The sequence below is a fragment of the Astatotilapia calliptera genome, chromosome 3 (genome assembly GCF_964374335.1).
Source record: "Astatotilapia calliptera chromosome 3, fAstCal68.1, whole genome shotgun sequence".
In the NCBI taxonomy this organism is placed as follows: domain Eukaryota; kingdom Metazoa; phylum Chordata; class Actinopteri; order Cichliformes; family Cichlidae; genus Astatotilapia; species Astatotilapia calliptera.
This window is the reverse complement of record NC_137424.1, coordinates 80,862,284-80,882,482: the sequence shown is the minus strand read 5'-3', so window position 1 is coordinate 80,882,482 and position 20,199 is coordinate 80,862,284. Positions and strand designations below refer to the sequence as shown.

At 43.4% G+C, this 20,199-nt stretch overlaps 1 protein-coding gene across 1 annotated transcript; it reads right to left on the bottom strand.

Annotated features, from left to right (window-relative positions):
* Window positions 1–726: 726 nt before the first annotated feature.
* On the bottom strand, window positions 727–19,167 carry LOC145423553 (NLR family CARD domain-containing protein 3-like). Its single transcript, XM_080296200.1, has 7 exons — window positions 19,147–19,167; window positions 17,522–17,660; window positions 15,513–17,307; window positions 13,250–13,423; window positions 11,288–11,461; window positions 4,552–4,598; window positions 727–4,403 (listed from the first exon to the last, which is right to left on the bottom strand). Exons 1-7 carry the CDS (start codon window positions 19,165–19,167, stop codon window positions 3,859–3,861), a joined length of 2,895 nt encoding a protein of 964 aa, XP_080152326.1. The 3' UTR covers window positions 727–3,858.
* Between the last annotated feature and the right edge of the window lie 1,032 nt (window positions 19,168–20,199).

Sequence of the window (20,199 nt, the reverse complement as noted above, 5' to 3'; positions counted from 1 at the left end):
AGAGATAAAACTAACAGCTTTAGAATCAGCGCAAAAACGGCGTGAACACAAAGCGCGGACCCACCGAAACATCGGAATCAGCGAGCTGTTGGCTTTCAGCCCTGTCCGTGCCGTCGGGTGAGAAAGGCGACATCTCATTGATTCTGATCCGCGCTGTGTGTTTACGTCTTTGTGCAGAAGCTCTGCCCTGCTGTCATTTACTGTCTTAGCTGTTTGGTGGTTGTTGAAATTTTGTGAGGTTTCACCTGGGATTCTGGCATTTCAGGCAAAATAAATTTATATTAAAAAATTGATTCAGGATTTTAATGAATCGATTTCACGTTATACAAGCCAGAATTGATTTTAATCGATAAACCGATTATAAAAATCCACCGCTAATTAGAAGCCAGCATGGTCTCACATACACACACACAGTTTACTTAGTTCCTCTTTCTCCATACTTCCTGTGTTCTGCACAAGACGTGCAGTCTACTCTGTGACTTTTGGCATACATTCTAACTCACAAGGGCGTTTTCCTACACTGGGCTCTATAAAACAATATAAACAGAAAATAAGCATTAAGAATATATATTTATATCGTAACAACACTAACATAGGACATTACAAAATAAGTATCTAATAGATATACAATCCGATATTAATACAACAAAAAATAAGCAGGTAATAATAATAAATTGTATTTGGAAGCACCTTTCAGAACACTCAAGGACACTGTACACAGCAGAATAATAATAGATAAGACACCTTTATTAGTCCTGTGACAAAGTGGCTAGGACAGAATTCATTTGCCATTTGTCACTTGCATATATTGTTATTCTGTGTTCTGTTATTTTACAGTCAGCCATAATGCTTTAATTTAGACATTGCTGGTGTAACTTCTCTTAACACACAATATCCCGGGTTTTGTTTGTGGTAGCAGTAGTTACATTCTTTACATCCATGCATGTGTTTTAAAGCAAACACTACTAACCATCAGATCATCTGAATTTTCTTCTGTTTACAGGCACATGTCTGGTAAATTATGTTTCTTTATGTTGCTTTGGTTATACTTACCATGGTGTCCATGTTGTGCATTCAGGTCCTATATGTGAGACAGGTGTATGGGAAGGGCCGCCCACTACTTCCTGTTTATATAGGGTCATGAGGTCAATGATTGCATCACTGGGTGTAACCAAATGGAGGGTTTTTCATTTTGTATAGTATTGTTTGTTTTCTTTAAAGTAGCCTTTTGAGTTATATTGTATGCAGTGTTTTACTTTACAAACTATTTAGTTGAGTAAATGAGTTTGTCAGTTTCATGCATGACCTTATTCCTGTTCTTTGTTTAGAATTGTATTATTTGGTTTGACCTATTTTGTTCAATGGTAGGGACTAACGAGGTCAGGTGTGGGCAAAGTCCTGTATAAAGCCAGTGGGATTTTTGCATGCCTGATTGATTGTTTTATGGTAAAATGGAGATGCTAGCAATAAAGTATGCTTAAAAAGAACTTCAATTGTCTGCTAATGCTATTTACTTATCACCTTCCTTGCTGCTTATGTTATGCTACTTCACAAGTCCCACGATTGGGAAATTTCATGTAAAAGCAACATAAAAGTTTACACAATCAGAAAAACATAAGACATAAAACAAATTTAAAATAGCAGAGTGGAAAGTTTATGTGGCATAAGCTATTTTGGACAAGGTAGTGAGTGAGAATACACTTGTATCATTAGCGCAGAGGCTACGACCTACTACTACTGCACTTCATTGAAGGTGTAGTAGTAGAGAAAACAATGTCACAGAACACACTATTATTCATTGCCGAATATACAAGGAACTGTCAGAAATTACAGCCATTGCTTTTCGACGAATTCCATTATCTCAAAGGTGTAGCCATGCTTTCCCACTATTCTCTGCACTTCCTACTTACAGTCAATCCAAACATCAAAATAAAAGCTCCACAAATTTCTGACATATAACAATGGAAATACAATTTCCGTAGCTACTTATTTCTCTCATTAGAATGTAAAACATATTCAGGAAAGAACAACAAATCAAATAGCCATTAACTCCAGCAGATTCTTCACCAGGACCCTTTGTGATAGTTTTAATGTCGTATACAAACTACAGTCATACACAACATATACAATGGTATATGGGCATATTTACACATTTTTAAAAATCTCATATCCAAGCTCTCACCGACATACTACAAAGTATTCTGGTTAAAATTATTGTAAGAGCCAAAGTCAATGTTTATGTTTTTCCTTTTTGTTTTGGTGGCACAGGTGTATAGCTTTACCTGCGTCTCAGGTGATGGTATGTGGGTGTGGTCACAGTCTATTTACCTGGTGTCTGTGTCCGCAGCAGGTGTGTTGGGTGAGTGGTTTGTGGGCAAACTTTTCTGTTGACCGTCATTTTTTGGCACACCAGTTAATCCATGCGCTAGTTGTAAATTGATTGAAAGCGCAAATGTTTGTTTTTGTTTTGTTCTTAAAATAAATGCGCAAAGTACAAGTACGATTCATTATGGATTATTGGAGGGACACAACCAACTCAGCCGGCCGCAGCTTTATTTACGGATGAAAGTCGCAACAATTATCTCTGTGGAAAAGATGTCAATGTTACAGTGTTTTAATGCAGGGTTTGCTGTTTATTAAATAAGCCATATCCATTATGATCCCTCAATACAATCATGTCAACATTAAAAACTATTGAGCTATTAAAAACTATTGCATTTTCAGCTTATATGGCTGAAACATTTTCAAATGATGACCTTCCAACAATGAGTGAAACAGTGAGAGCCTGTGGAGAGTTTGGAAAAATCCCATTAAGAAAGAGAAATCAAACATTTGGATTCATTTTAATGAGCTCAGACTTGTTGAAAATGCAGAGGAGCTGGTTGTGAACTGAGCTTCAGAGAAACACAACATACTGATATTCACTGTGAAGCTTTGAGTGGAAAAAGAAAAGCAACACGTGGATCCTGGAATAATGGTAACTTCCATCTTTAACATATATTTCAAGTTAGAGAAATTTAGGCTTATCCCTCAAAACTGTAAATATAAAAAAGTTGCAAAAATTGTTTCCTACCACAGGAAATTTATTTTGAGTGTCTTCATAGTTTTATTTTTGAAATACACCAATTTTATATACCGCAGGAAAAATGAAAATAAATATTATACTGCAAATTTGCAAAAAGCAGCATATGCATCAAAATAAACTATTTCCAGCAGTGCAATATGAGTCCTAAGCATCCCAGAAATGACACAGAAAGTCATAAAGTCAAAGACAACTTTTAAAAATACCAGTATAGGCCCTGAGGCCCTGATGGTAAAAAAAACTACATTTCCGTGAAAATGACGTCACTTCCGGTTTCGGGCAGGTAATGGCGGACATGCAAAAGTTCGCGCTGACGTCTATTCCAACGTAGGAAGTGTTATGAACAGCTGATCAGATCGGCAAAGCGTGTTTCTGGAATATTATGTTTTTATTGCTGCAAGTGCTTTTTATGCAGTTTTTGCAAAGCTATATGTGGAAGGAAACTGTGACCGAGGACAAGCTGATGGCATAAGATGTAAGTAAAACTCCTCCAGTTTCATATGCAAAAAAAATGATTGCGCTAGCTTACGTGGTTGCAGAGCTACCGGGATTTAAAAATAGTTACGCAAAACAGAGCGTGCCCGCTCCGATCGGCTCTAAAGGGTTAAGGACTGAAAAGCAAGAAGTTTACAAGGAATCATTTAGAAGAGTTTCAAACATCAACTGATTGAATCCATGAATCTGAAAACGTGTTTCCGAGTGAAAGAGACAGACATGTACAGACTGAACTATCTGTTCAACAGTCAGTGTTTCTCTAACAGGACTTTACACTCAACTCAGCACAGACGCACTGAGGAATTATAATTTAACCAAAACCCAGGATAAAGAGTTTCAGTGAATGTGGTGTTGAAGGTGTGGAGGTGGATCAGAGTGTCAGAGGAGACTCTGTAGAAGGACAGAGTGCCAGCAGGACAGTCCACATACACTGCTACTCTGTTAGAGACAGAGGAGGAGGAGGAGGAGGAGGAGGAGGAGGAGGAGGGGGATGCAAATTTCTTATTGTGACAGACATAAACAGGACCATCATTAGCACAGTGCAACCTCCAGGACTGATGATCGAGTCCAAATTCACAGTCATTGCTCTCTCCTTTCCTTTTGATACTGTTGTAACTCACTGATATATAAACCCTTCCTCTCCACTCAACCTCCCAGTAACAGCGACCAGTCAGACCATTTGCACACAGCAGCTGATGAACATCAAATCTGTCTGGATGATCAGGATATGACTGAACCTCCTTCACATGTGTCACCTTCCTGTTGTTGTCAGACAGTTGGAGGTTTGTGTGTACTGTGTTTGTGTCGATTGTGAGTTGACAGGAATCTGATGGAGAGAACAAACACAATCCAGCTGCAGTTATTGATCCATCATCTGTTCATTGATTGACACTTTGATGATGACTCCTGACATGATGAAGATGGTTGAATGTGTGCTGCTTTGTTTTCATGAATCCCATTAAAAACACACTTACACTTCCTCAGACCTGGTCTCAACCATCGTTCTCCAGCAGGCTCCACCCTGAAAGGTGGAGGGGGGTCAGACCATGATCATATTTATCGTTTATTTGTATAGCACTTTAAGAAAACACCAGGCAGGACAAAATGCTGAACAACACAGATATAAAAAAAAACTAGCAAAATGAAATATACAATAAAATTATTAATAATACAATAAACTTAATTAGGTGTCAGTTTCCTACAGAGTGAAAAACCAGGGACTAAAAACAGGTTTTCAATCTGGACTTAAAGACCTGCACTGATGACACTTGTCTAATATGGAGGAGTAGGTTATTCCAAAGCACCGGAGCAGAGAACACTCGGTCTCTTCTGCATTTCAGCCGTGCCTTAGGAAACGACAGCAGCAGCTGAACAGAGAGAGCAAGGAAGAACATGTGGCTTCAGCAAATCAGATAAGTACACAGGAGCCAGACCATTTAAAGATAAAAAAAAAAAACACAGTAAAAGAAAAACTGGGTAGAGTCTGGAAAACCTCCTGTGTGGTCCCAGTGCCAAAGACTTCACGCTCCAAGGACCTCAACAGCTATAGGCTGGTGGCTTTGACATCCTGCCTGATGAAGACCCTGGAGCGGCTGGTCCTGGCTCAGCTTCGGCGCCTGGTGAGCTCATCATTGGACCCACTTCAGTTTCAGAATCAGAATCAGAATCAGAATCAGAATGGGGTTTATTGCCAGATGTTGAGGTTTACAACATTAGGAAATTGCTGCGGTGCTTCAGTGCAAACAATAAGAATTAAAGTGCTATGTAGAAAGAAAGATATGTGCATGAGATATACATGAGATATATACATGAGAATAAGAATTATGAGTGCTACGTAGAAACATATATACATGAGTGCAGGTGGTGATCAGTGACAAACATGAATGATGCAGTGACACAGCGTAGGGTCATGTGTTAGTGGCGGGGACAGTCATGTGGTTATTGTTCATGTGTCCAACAGCAGAGGGGAAGAAACTGTTCTTATGGCGAGAGGTTCTGGTGCGAATGGACCGGAGCCTCCTGCCTGAGGGGAGCAGGTCAAACAGACTGTGTCCAGGGTGAGAAGGGTCAGCTGAGATCCGGGCTGCACGCCCCAGTGTCCTGGAGGTGTACAGGTCCTGCAGAGATGGGAGTCTGCAGCCAATCACCTTCTCAGCAGAGCGCACAACACGCTGCAGTCTCTGTTTGTCCCTGATAGTGGCTCCAGCGTCCCACACGGTGATGGAGGAGGTGAGGATGGACTCGATGATTGCAGTGTAGAACTGCATCATCGTCCGTGTTGGCAGGTTGAATTTCTTCAGCTGCCTCAGGAAGTACATCCTCTGCTGGGCTTTCTTAATGACGGAGGTGATGGTGGGCTCCCACTTCAGGTCCTGGGTGATGGTGGTACCCAGGAAGCGGAATGAGTCCACAGAGGTGATGGGGGTGTCAGTCAGGATGATGGGGGGGAGTGGGGCTGTGTGCTTCCTGAAGTCCACAATAATCTCCACTGTCTTCTGGGCATTCAGCACCAGGTTGTTGTGGCTGCACCAGGTCACCAGACGTTCAACCTCCCTCCTGTAGGCAGACTCGTCCCCGTCCGAGATGAGCCCAATGACTCCCTACCAGCCTGGCATTGGAGCCGATGATGCTGCCCTTTTTGACTACCTCACCCACTGACCACAGTATGGAGAACTCAGGGCTGCGTGTTGGACAGGGTCATCTGCAGTATGGGGACTCCACAGGGAACGGTTCTGTCTCTGTTACTCTTCACCATCTACACTGCAGACCTCTCCCACAACTACTGTGTAAAATGCGGCTGTTATGTCCAATAACACAAGCACAACATATTTACCACGATCAGTAAGGAGGGATATTATACCCCTAATGTCAAACAGAGTGATTTGTGGCCCCAATAAAAATTTAGGGCCCTAGGAAGTAATAAAGTAATAAAGGAAGTGACAAAAATATGATATTCATAAAAAGTATGATATTCATACAAAATATGCTAGTTCATAGCTCATTGCTTTTTCCCCTAAAAGAACTAATTGATTATTTAGAAAGTTTCTAATATATCAAATAGCATTCTTTTATTTCTTAAGCCAATAAAAAGTTTTTACTTTGCTGCTGGAGCGGGGGGGCTAGGAGGAGTCGGCCGTCCGGCTGCGGTCTGGAGTGTGGGGCCTCCCTGCTGCTGCGGAGTCGGGGCAGTCTGCCTCTCCCCACCGCAGGGAAAAGGGTAACACCACCTGGGTCTGGGTGCAGTTCCCCCCTCCAGGGGCAAAGGTACCTAGACCCGGTTCGTAGAGTACGCTTGGGGAGTGTGATCGTGTGTACAGCTTCTCTTTATGTCTGTCTCCACGTCGGTTGACTGTGAAGTGCACATGAGAGCATGAGGGTGGGAATGGATGTTTGTGTCTGTGTGTGCCTGTATGTTTGTGTCTATATGTCAGGTTGGGTATCAGACGCCACCTCTCTGGGGACATCTCAGGCCCTCCAAGGTTTGGAGGCCTATCTCCACCCACCACCACTTCCCCTGCCGGTGGCGGACTCCCTCAGGTGTCGGTGCGTTGGTGGTTCTTTGTGTCTGGGGGTGGGCGTCCGGGTACACACCGGCTCACTCCTTGGCGGCCGCTTATTGGGGCTCGCTCGGGCCATTTCGGAGGTGGGGTGCCCCCGGCCTCTCGGCCTGGGGCTCGGTCACTCAGGCACAGCTGGCTGCCGGCGGAGCTCACGGGCGCGTCACTGCAACTCCCCCTGGCTTCTGCTCCGCGGCTGCTGAATGAGCCCTCATCTGGGACTCTCCTCAGCTCTTACTGGGACAGTGGCGCAGCTGCCCCTCTGTGGGTCTTCCTTGGTCTCTTGTGTTCTGGGGGCCTCTGGATGTCTGGAGTTTTGATCTCCTCCATACCCGCTTGATACCATGGAGGACAGGGCTGTGGCTCCCCACACTCCCTAGCAGATCATTACATGGAGAAACCTTTGGAATGCAAGCATGCTGATCCACACAGGTATGCACACAGGTGTACACATGGGTATTCACAGACGCCGACTACAGCTTTCTTGGCTGCTGCCTCAAAGCACACTGTGCGCTGTCTATCTTGCGTGCTGCACAATATCGTTTATTATTTAGTAACTATTGATATCTATGACTAGGTAGTTTATTGTGATGGTGCTTTTTTTTTTCTTATGTTGCTCTTTGTTGTTTGCTGTCTCCTCTGTTTTTTTTTCTCCATACAGGTGATCCAGGTGTTTTGTTTGTTTGTTTTTTTTTTTTCTCTCTTCCCCCCTTTCTCACCGTCTCTTCTCCCCTTTGGTTTTCTTTCTTTCTCTCCCCCTCTTTCTTTCATTCTTTCCCCCTGTCCTATCCCACAGTTATGTCTGTCCCGTTTGTAGCAACTGAAAATAAAATAAATTCATAATTATAATAAAGGTCAATCAAATGGACCAATATCGCAAGGCCATGATGATCCACTTGGTAAAATAAATCCGCTTGGCATCTTTCTTGGCCTTAAGACAACAATTCTGATGGCTATAGATCCAAACGGGAAAAAAATATTTCGGGGGCCGATAAACAATCGCACATAGCAATGAAGGCGAATGGCCCAGTTCACACTAACAGACTTCAAAACTGGTGTAGCAAGACGAAGGGAATAGCTGCTTCAAGTCCAAATGAGCCTTGAAACAGCAGCAAGCCCTCCTCATTTGCTGCTGTTTCTCTCGGAAGCTCTCGGAACATAAATAAAATGTACAGCCAGCCGGTACTAGTTCAAGGAAGGCACTTAACTCACCGGGAGAAATCCAGGTTTCAGTCAGGAAGAGCAAATCCAGAACATGAGAAAGAAAAAATTATTTCAACCTGAAGGTCTTGTTTTCCACCAACCTGGTATTTATTAGACCCAGCCTGAGAGGAACTGGGTCCAAAATTTCCGAAGCATTAGCAACCAGATCCACCAGTCAAAGTTTTTTTTTGCAAATCCACGCCAGCGCAAATGTCGTAGAGGAGAGAGTTTTGCAGGACTCTTTTCAAGAGACCCAACAACAGGAACCAACCAGGAGAGTCCACTGAGTCCAAGGCATGCAATGGCACCAAAAGTTGCAGACAAAAACAGCGGATGGAGCGGAACTCATAGGGAAAATGAGAAATCCAGGATTTCAGCTTGACAAGACGACCTCAACAGTTACCCCGTCTCCCTGCATTGCTAGTACAGTGGTATCGCTTCCAGAAAGGAAGGCAAAAAGCCTTGGTTTTCATATCCAGGCCGGTCAGAGATCTGGATGGATAAACCTATTTCCAATAATGTTTGGTGATGATAATACAAAGTAGGACAGACATGTAGCGCAAAGTTAGCTAAAAATAATATAAAACAAAACAAATAAAGGACAGTGATAGACAGCGTGCCGAACACATAGGCACCATCTTGCAAACATGACTAGTACAGTTTCTTTCAGCTTGCCCACATGGACATTACATGGCTCTCATACAGATACTTTTAGACACTGATAAAAGAGCAGCCCAACATTTTCACAAATACACTTCAGTCCATACGTGGATCAAACTGCTAATGATTTGAACTGATCCTGGATCTGTCACTACACCACTGTATTGAATAAAATATGACTGATTCAAACCGTATTTTTCATTATCTTTATATTCCTCTTCTTCTTTATATTCCTAGCTGGAAAGGACCTGCCTTTTTTCTCCCCTTAGTGTCAGTGTGCTTACTGTACATGACCTCTGACCTTTGAGTGCGCGCAGCGTTGTTTTCATGTGTTTTAAATAAGGATGGGTACCGGTGTCCGGTGCCATGATGGCACCGGTTCTGAAATAAACGGTAGTAACCAGACCGAAAAGCAGCGCACATTTCGGTGCTTAATTTCGGTCCTTTTTTTTTCCTGAGCTGTGATACACTTCTAGCCAATCATTTTACGTTTCCGAGGATAGTAGGCGGGGCCAGGTACGTACATTCTGTTAGAGCAGAGCTACCGATTAGAAATGCCCAAGGCGAAGCGGTCAAAAGTCTGGCTGTACTTCACAGCAAAATATGCAAATTCAGCAGCAACAAGTGCTTTAAGCTGATACTGTGATACTGTCAAAGGAGGTAACACCTCAAATCCGATGAAACACCTGGCGACGCACAGCGGGGTTTTTTTAAAAGCCGAGAAAGGCACCGTATTTGATGGCAGCCGTTCTTCTCTGTTGTTCGTGTGTAATTTACGCTGAGTAGGCTAACCACGTTATTACATTAATGCATGTAAGGTGAACTAGCAAACATCATCATAGCTACATGCGGCTGTCTTCTTGTTTGATGGCAGATGCTCCCTTCACCCTGGCCAAAAAGGCTAAAATGACCAAAGAAAAAGAGGGAAACAGCTAAACATGAGAGGTTTTTGGACAAAGTTTGTGTTTTTTCCATTGTTTAAGCACTGCTTCCAGCTAAGAGTGATACCATATATGCCCCATAGCTGCAGAAAAGGCTAACATTGTTATCTTTTTACATAAAACCAGCTGAACATGAGAGGTTTTTGGACCAATTTTGTGTTCTCCATTCTTTAAGCACCGGTTTGAGCACCGTTTGAGCACCGGCACCGTTTCAAAAGTACCGATTTGGCACCGGTATCGGATAAAACCTAAACGATACCCATCCCTAGTTTTAAAGCCACCATTTACCTGAAACAGCAGTGTATTTCTCCACATACACACAGAGAAATCTATGCCTCTGTCACAAAAATAGTGAACAATATACCATAAAATTTCATGTTGAAACTATTAAGGGACCAGTGCATTTCTACAGTGCTAGAGATTATCTCCTTTAGCCAGTTCCCTGTATTTGATGTTTGGTTTAATGAATGGTGCACACCCTCCACCAGCAGCATCAAGCCTATCATTTATGGAAAACTAAATCTAACCTCAGCTTAAGCCATGTTTCCTGTACACAGATTTCCTGTGAAAACTGCCTCTGCCAGTTTCTTCTGCTGAATCTATGATGTTTTCTACACTTTCTTCATCAGGTTTTTTGACACACTTTCCAGAAGAAACAAACACTTTCTGCACCTCGCTATTTCTCACACCTTGTACCAGCAGGTCGCAAGCCCTAGCTGCTTTCTTTGTCAGGACCTTCCAGAAACAGGCAAGGGAACTGGCCCAGACATATGCAAGCTGTCGGTCAGAATCCCTACCACTGTTCCTACACAAGTCTGAAGTTTAATTAATTAATTAAATACATACAGTAAATACATTTCTGCAGGGCTGCTTGCCTTTAAATTGTACAGAAAACATCTCCCTATAAGTGTCAACTTCTACCACAGCTCTGATTATAAAATAAAGATTTTGTTTTCTTTCTATAAAGCTAGGCTTACAGTTTCCCCCGGTTCCAGTGTTTGTTTTAATCTAGGATAAATATGTCCTCAGCCTCTGTATACAGAGATTTATCTAATTTGAACTGTTAACTATACTGAAATACCTACAATTTTTCCTGGAGAAGTTCTCCCTGCGGCATTAGCATGGTAAATAGTAAATGGCCTGTATTTGTATAGTGCTTTACTTTGTCCCAAAGCGCTTTACACATTTAGTCATCCACCCATTCACACACACCTTCATACACTGGTGATGGAAAGCTATATTGTATGCCTTGTTGTCATGTCACATCTGCATGTAACAAACAGGAAGTGAGTGAACGACAAAGGATATGTTTTCAGCTCTTCCTCCTCTATCACACAATCTCTCCATACCTGAGAGTGTCCAGTCTCCAGCGTGGATCCTTCAGTCCAGCTGACAGCAGCTCAATTCCTGAGACCCCTGGATGATTATAGCGCAGGTCCAGCTCTCTCAGATGGGAGGGGTTGGAGCTCAGAGCTGAGGCCAGAGAAGTACAGCCTTCCTCTGTGATCAGACAGCCTGACAGACTGCAGACACACAAAACAACAACTCATCTATGAACAATGATTATCTGTTTGTCACACACAATAACATCTATCCATCCATGCATCTTCTTCAATCCAGGGCTGGGTTGCGGGGGCAGCAGCCTAAGCAGAGAAGCCCAGACCTCCCTCTCCCCAGCCACCTCCTCCATCTTATCTGGGGAAAACCAAGGCGTTCCCACTAAAGCCAAGAGTTATGATCTCCCCATGTGTCCTGGGTCATGCCTGCCTGCCCCGGGTCATATAATCATGCCTCACCCAGGAGTGGCCCAGGAGGCATCCTTGTCAGATGCTCGATCCACCTCAACTGGCTCCTTTCAATGTGGAGGAGCCGTGGCTCTACTCTGAGCCCCTCCCAGATTGCTGAACATCTCACCCTATCTCTAAGGGCCAGGGCCAGGGCCAGCCACCCTTCGGAGGAAGTCCATTTCTGCTGCTTGTATCCGCAATCTCGTTCATCTGTTCACTAGGCACAGCTTGTGCAGCAACCGCAACAATGCAGCCACAGCACCAATTTGTCTGTCAATCTCCCGCTCCCGTCACTCGTGAACAAGACCTCAAAATACTTAAACTCCTCCCCTTAGGGCAGGAGCTCGTCCCTGAATCCGGAGTGGGTACTCCACCCTTTTTTGGCCAAGGACCATGACATCAGATTTGGGTTGTGCTGATTCTCATTACCACTGCTGGTGGACCAATCTCCTACTACCAAGACTGTCATTTCCATCAATTCAATTTAATTTAACTTTATTTATACGTGACACTAGCACGCATCAGGCAATGTCTATGGGCAACTGACTGCACTCAAAAGGGGGCTGAATAATTACGCACACCCCACTTTTCAGTTATTTGTTTGTGAAAGATGTTTGGAATCATGTATGATTTCCATTCCACTTCTCACATGTGCACCACTTTGTGTTGGTCTTTCACATGGAATTCCAATAAAATAGATTCATGTTTCTGGCTGTAATGTGACAAAATGTGGAAAAGTTCAAGGGGGCTGAATACCTTTGCAAGCCACTGTATATTTGAAAAGCTTAATGTCTTAAATCTGGTGATCACCAGTGGTGAGTCTCCTAACTTATATGTGGCTCCAGAACCCTGTATTATCTACAGGGTAAGATGGCTTGCTTTTTGAAACCATGGCAGCTACTACTGTGATAATTTAATGAATTTCCAGCTCAGTGCCAGTGGAGCTTACCCAGCCATCCATTTCATTCTCTCAAGAAGAAGGGCATCTTTTTATTTTTGTAGTAGAATATTCTATTAAGCAAACTAATATATGAACTAACAGCTAATTAAACACCTTCAGAAAAGAAATAGAAACCAAGTAAGAAGATCTGGTGGATGTGAATGTTGTTGAAGAAAAGATAAAAATCTCATTTTGTGGAATTTACCTTTAAAATTAAGTAATGCAAATTAGAACAAATACTGAACCAGTCACTAATTACCAATAAGCTTCTTAATTGATTACTTGGAATAGGCTGTTTCTTCAACGTTTCCTCAGATTTTAGGTCTAAATATATAGATGAACCAAATAAGCTGTACATTTCAATATTGCCTAAAAATGTACTGTTTTTTTTATATTTTCATCTTACGAGTATAAAACAAATTAGTGTTAGAAATTCAAAATGGTTCTAAATATTATGCATGCAGTTACTTTCATTTAAAAAAAGAAACAAAAAGTATAAAAGAGGTCACTTAACAACTTTGTTAAGGTTAGATATTTGTGCAATATTATAAATCACAATTTAAATCATCATTTAAAATCCTGACCTGAGAGTTTCGAGTTTACAGTGTGGGCTCTTGACTAGAGCAGAAAGAAGCTTGACTCCTGAATCCTGCAGGTCATTGTTACACAGGTCCAGCTCTCTCAGATTACAGGACGGTGAGGTGAGAACTGCGGACAGAGCTTCACAGCTTCTCTTTGAGAGGTTACAGTAGGTCAGTCTAAGAGAAACAAAACAATAGTGAAAAATAGTGAAAACCTTCGAGCAGCTGCTCAGTTTATTATCCTTCTGAAATCTGTTTGAACTCCTTTAAGGTCATCCTACATAAAACACTATTTTTTTCCTGATGGGTCACTTTAAGAATGCACAGCACTGAATAACATGATTTCTGGCTCCTGATTAGAAATGGAAACATATCTAATTTTGGAGACCTATTCCAATCTGGGATATGACAGTGGACAGCAGAAACCTTCACAGCACCCGAGATTCCAGCAACAAATTCAGATCAATCAATTTCAAAACCAGCAGGTTAAAAACAGTTTACTCCCTCTGACAGTGAAGAAAACATCTCCTCCCCCTCTCCCTAAAGCTGCATACAGGCTGAAAGAGATTCACATGCCAAAGAAACTGTATGATATGTGATGACTTCAATTAAATACATTCAAAAAAAACTTCTGGTGATGTTCAGCAAGTGATAAATCTTCAGGTAAGTGTCATAGTCCTGGGTCATTTTGACCCAGTATTCTTATTTTTCTCATGTTTTTCTATTTTGTTGTTTATTCATTCCATGCTTCCTATGTTGTTCACCTTGGTTTAATAGATTTTCCCTCATGTCAGCACCCCCTGTGTCCCCCCTCCACGTATCTGTGAGTCACCATGCCTCGTTCCTCCTCCTCGTGTTGTATTCCATGTTTTCCCCAGCCCGTTATGTCTGTGCTCTCCCTGTGTTCCCTCTGTGTATTTATGTCCACATCTCCCTCAGTTCTGTGTCACCTTCTCCCTCATAGCTGTGTGTGATTATCCGTGTCTCCTGGTGCGCATTATAATTCATTTTTCCCAGATTAGTTTTGTATTGTTGTTTTTGTATTGTTGTATGAATAAAGCTGTGCTTTTGAGTTTATAAGTTCTGTCCCCGTGAGTTTGTGTTTGGGTCCATTCCTGCCTGTCACACAGCCGAATTATGACAGTAAGCTACTGAAGAGACAACCAGCGAAATAAAAGAATATCATCAGTTGACATATGACCTGCTAGGAAATACAGCAGCTGGTCACCTAGTCAACAGGAACCTAGAATATCTGCATGCACCCAGCTGACAGCTTCAAAGCAATCATCCAATCACCTCCAGTGAAAAATAGAAGACATTTCTGAGCTATTATGGAGACGTCTATATGTTTATGAACTAGATTTTACATGTTTCAGTATATATTTGCTTTGGATGAGGAAAATAAAGTTGCTATGATTAAATTCATAAATTAGATTCATAGATCTGAGAACCAAGGAAACAAGTATCTTTCAGTCCATTTTTTAATGTCCTGCTTCTTAGGAACTAAAAGAGGCCACTAAAACACATGCAATATTACTGGAAAGGCCAGGATGTCCTCTATTCAGCAAAACAGGACTCGATGTGATAGCTGAAATAAGAAAAAAGTTACAGGCTAAAATCAAATGTCGATTAAAGTGGACATAAATGAGTAGGCTGGATCTCAGGAGGCCATACAGTGACTGTATACATGTTGTAGCCATAATCGAATTACATCTTCAGCTGAAATTTTGTTGAGTTCAGAGGGAGATGAGTAGCACTGTTGATAGCCTTGGCTCAAAGGTTAAAACTTGGAGCTCTTCTGCCTGAAGATGGATGCCTTATCCTTGCACAGACTTTCTATAGGAGCTCTCGGTTCTCCAAACTTAAAAATGTTAAATGCTACCTGCTGTGCCAAGGATACTCTCACAAAAATATCTTATTTCATTTTCTAATGAACAAAAAAAGGATAGCATGGAATAGTCTGTTTGATAAGTTAGTGAAAATTGAAGTAGCAGTAAAAAGACAACACTATAGTAGAGTGAAGCATAAAAAGACTTCCACACACGAGGTTCAATCAGTCATTGCATCTGACACTGAGGGAGAGATACCATGTCAGCAATTAATTCTCTTGTGCTGTTTTAGTGCATAGGATGTGATTTTTTGCTTGCAAAAATATTGCACTCTTGAAATATTAAACGATTGTCTGAAAAGGTAATGCAGGTTTGGATCAACAAGATATACTGTAAATTTAATATAAATATACATTTTTGTGTACATGTTTACTTACAGAGCTTTGTTGGAGGCTTTGACCACTGGCAGCAGCCTCAGAAGAGCCTCCTCTGAAGCAGAGTATTTCTTCAGGTCAAACACATCCAGATCTTTATCTGATGACAGTAAGATGAAGACCAGAGCTGACCACTGAGCAGGAGACAGTTTATCTGTGGAAAGACTTCCTGAACTCAGGGACTGTTGGACCTGCTCCACTAGAGAACGATCATTCAGTTCATTCAGACAGTGGAACAGACTGATGATTTTCTCTGCAGACAGATTCTCACTGAGTTTCATCTTGATGTACTGGACTGTTTCCTGGTTGGTCTGTGAGCTACTTCCTGTCTGTGTCAGCAGACCTCGTAGGAGAGTCTGATTGGTCTGCAGAGAAAGACCTAGGAGGAAGCGGAGGAACAAGTCCAAGTGTCCATTTGGACTCTGTAAGGCTTTGTTCACAGCACTCTGAAATAAAGTCAGCCACTCTAAAGAATTACTCCGCTTAAAAGTCTTGGAAGTCAATTGCTGTTCTTCCAGCAGATTGAGTCCAGAGTTGATGAAGGTCAGATGGACATGAAGAGCAGCCAGAAACTCCTGAACACTCAGATGGATGAAGCAGAACACCTTGTCCTGGTACAGTCCTCTCTCCTCTTTAAAGATCTGTGTGAACACTCCTGAGTACACTGAGGCTGCTCTGATATCGATGCCACACTCTGTCAGGTCTGATTCATAGAAGATCAGGTTTCCTTTCTGCAGCTGATCAAAAGCCAGTTTTCCCAGAGACTCAATCATCTTCCTGCTCTCTGGACTCCAGTGTGGATCTGTCTCAGCTCCTCCATCATACTTGACCTTCTTCACTTTGGCCTCAACCACCAGGAAGTGGATGTACATCTCAGTCAGGGTCTTGGGCAGCTGTCCTCCCTCTCTGGTTTTCAGCACATCCTCCAGAACTGTAGCAGTGATCCAGCAGAAGACTGGGATGTGACACATGATGTGGAGGCTTCGTGATGTCTTGATGTGGGAGATGATCCTGCTGGCCTGCTCCTCATTTCTGAATCTCTTCCTGAAGTACTCCTCCTTCTGTGGGTCAGTGAACCCTCTGACCTCTGTAACCATGCCAACACAGTCTGGAGGGATCTGATTGGCTGCTGCAGGTCGTGTGGTTATCCAGAGGTGAGCAGAGGGAAGCAGTTTCCCCCTGATGAGGTTTATCAGCAGCTCATCCAATGAGGTGGACTTTCTAGGGTCAGTTAGGATTGTAGTTTTGTGGAAGTCCAGAGGAAGTCGACACTCATCCAGACCATCAAAGATGAACACAACCTGGAAGTCTTCAAAGCTGCAGATTCCTGCTTCTTTGGTTTCAGTAAAGAAGTGATGAACAAGTTCCACCAAGCTGAACTTTTCCTCTTTCAGCACATTCAGCTCTCTGAAAGTGAATGGAAATATGAACTGGATGTCCTGGTTGGCTTTGTCTTCAGCCCAGTCCAGGGTGTATTTCTGTGTTAAGACTGTTTTCCCAATGCCAGCCACTCCCTTTGTCAGCACTGTTCTGATTGGTTCATCTCTTCCAGGTGAGGCTTTAAAGATGTCTTCTTGTCTGATTGTTGTTTCAGGTCTGTCTGGTTTCCTGGATGCTGTTTCAATCTGTCTGACCTCATGTTCATCATTGACCTCTGCAGTCCCTCCCTCTGTGTAGATCTGATTCAGGAGGGTTGGGTTTCCTGCTTTAGCGATCCCCTCAAACACACACTGGAACTTCCTCTTCAGAGCAGATTTAAAGTCATGCTGACACCACTTCAAGTTCCCAGTGCAGATTCCTGAGTGACACACACACAAACACACAAAACGTCCAAGATTCATCACACGCACATATTTTGAATGTATTTATGTCTATTTCTTGAGACATTGTTGAATTTTTTATATTTAGAGAATAATTCTCACTTCTCAGCAAATGCTCAGCGAACTTATTTTGCTTCATTCTCTTCAGGAGGTCCACTGTAATCATCAAAAATGCTTCTCTGCTTCTCTTACTCTTCTCTTCATCCACACCTTTTAATACATCTTCATCCTCACATTGATCCTTAAAAGACTGTAGGTCATCTGGACTCAGGTTTGTCTGGATCTCCTTCAGCTCGTTCTTCACAAAAGTGATGATTTTGTCCTCCAGTATCTGGAGCAGAATATTTTATGAATGACCCAAAAGCTTTTCTCACACAGGAGAGAAAAGAAGAACATAGGAGGAGTTATGTTTCTGGGAATAATTATGTAATTATGTAAAATATACATGATTCCTCAATTAAATTCCAGCACTGGCTCTCTAAGATCATACTGATGGCTATAGATCCAAACGGGACAAAAAAAAAAAAAAGGAGGAAGAGATACGGAACAGGAGGTTGGAGAGAAGGAGCCCGCGGGATTAAGCTATCGGAGGAGAACACACACTTGGATTATCACTTTGGAAACTCAACTGCACACCACTGGGAGTTTGGAGAAGATCACTGTTGGACTTTGCACTTCACTTTGTGTTTTGAGACTGTTTTTGGGCACTGTAAATAATAATAATAAATGTGTGCTTCGCATCCAGAGCTCCGTGACTCAGTCCGTATTTTCCCATTACCCGTGACAGGTTCAATTTCTTACTCTTAAAACCCCCAAATTACTATCCAAAATATACAGAACACTTTCTAAAACAGATGAATCAATATCACTTCCTATTGCAAAATGCGAAGCGGATTTATCAGTTAACTTAGACCTAAACTTCTGGTCTCAGATTTGCTTAAAAACCTTTCATCTAATCAGAAATCCCAGTCTTCAATTAATTCAATACAAAATATTACACAGAGTGCACTATACAGGTCATCGGATGTTCAAGATGGGTTATACGTCTACCAACAACTGCTCACACTGCCAAACCAATACACCGGACAATTATATCCACGCTCTTTGGTTCTGTCCACCAGTTCAGAAGTTTTGGCGCGAGATATGTGAAGACTTATCAAAGTGTCTGAAATGTAACATTCCAACTTCCCCCTTAGTGTGTTTGTTGGGCAGCTTAGATAATGTCACTACAGAAAAGAATATAGCCCATATGGTTTTCACTGCCCTATGCATAGCCAAGAAAACAGTCCTCATGAACTGGAAAAATAAAAATAATCTTAATTCTAACCAATATAGAAATTATCTATTAGATTACATTAGTCTTGATACAGCCTCTGCCACCACATCGGGTCAATTGCTCTGGGCTCCTTTGAATAGCTCCATCACCTAGTGGGGGTGGGGGGTGATAGTTTGGTCCCACCTTCGCTGTTGTGATTGGTGTGGGGGTAGGGACAGGCTTAGGGCGTCGGGGGGTTCCCCGGGAGCATCTTCCTTGGGGGGCTCAACCCGGGGTAGCGGTCATGTCCGGTTAGGGGCTCTGCTGGATCTTAGGTGACGGTTTCCTCGTGGCTGCGTGCAGCGGGGCTAGGGGAGGGTCTGTGCTGATGGACGTGGGTTACTGACCTGGTAGCCTGGCTGCCCCTGGGTGGGTCTGGGACGGGAGTGAGGTTCTGGGGGCGCTCCGTCTCTGGGCTGGGGCCCTGGCCGGGCCTCGGGGGCTTGGGTCCTGGTTGGTATGTTGCTGGGGTTGTGGACGGGTGGGTGTATGGGGGCCTGACCCTGGCATGCCACCAGTGCATCAAGCCACCTGGGGGGCTCTTCAACTGGTGGGGGAGGTTGTTACACCTTGCAGGAGCTTTCCTCTCTTCAGGAACTCTCTCTGCAGGAGGGGGAGATACTGGAGAGGTGGAGGAAGATCTCAGCCTGGGTGTCTATTGTCTTATGCAGTCTGGAAGATGAGTGGATGACGGGGTGGGAGCAGTTTTCTCTGTGGTGGGGTCAGGTGGGCTGTCCCGGGCTCTGTGGGGCTGGGCGGCGCTGCTGTTCTGGGCCCCCGTCCGGATGGGCCTGGGCCCCCTTTCCCTGGCGGGTTGCGGTGTATGGGGATGCCTGCCTCCCTCTTCCCGCTCCACCACAATCACCCACACATGCAGGGCCTTGGGGTAAGGGTGTGTCACCAGGGTGCAGGGGAGGCATCCCCCCTCTGTCCCCTTCTGGCTTCCTTTGCCTCAATTTTATCTCACAACTTAGACATTCACATTACTCACACTCTCATAACACATACATATAGGATCTTGAGGGTGGGGAAGCTACACGGACTCCAAAAGACCATCAGGGTGTACACCTCACCCCTGGCATCGTTGCCCACCTCTCAATTTTAAATACACGTAGACATTGAGGGCTAACAGGAGGGACTATGCGCTTACCTGCTGCTCTCTGGCAGGTAGCTCCATGCCCTCCTGGGTTTTAATTGCACCTTAGAACACACATGCATCAACACTACAATGAGCGGGTGGAGGGAGGTTTGGAGTCTTCTCTCACCCCCGTTCTCTGCGACCTGCTGGAGCGGGGGGGCCAGGAGGAGGAATTGGCCCCTGGCTTCTGCTCCGCGGCTGCTGAGTGAGCCCTCATCCGGGAATCTCCTCAGCTCTTTCTGGGATAGTGGCGCGGCTGCCCCTCTGTTGGTCTTCCTTGGTCTCTTGTGTTCTGGGGGCCTCTGGATGTCTGGAGTCTTGATCTCCTCCATACCTGCTTCATGCCCTGGAGGACGGGGCTGTGGCCCCCCCACACCCTCTAGCAGATCATTACATGAAGGAACCTTTTAAATACGA

Coding starts and splice junctions, on each gene's coding strand:
- LOC145423553 (XM_080296200.1), bottom strand. CDS start 19,167: ATGCACTGGTGGCATGCCAGG. Junction 11,462..13,249: donor TGTAAACTCGAAACTCTCAG/GTCAGGATTTTA, acceptor GTGTGTCTGCAG/TCTGTCAGGCTGTCTGATCA. Junction 4,599..11,287: donor TGGAGACTGGACACTCTCAG/GTATGGAGAGAT, acceptor TCCACCTTTCAG/GGTGGAGCCTGCTGGAGAAC.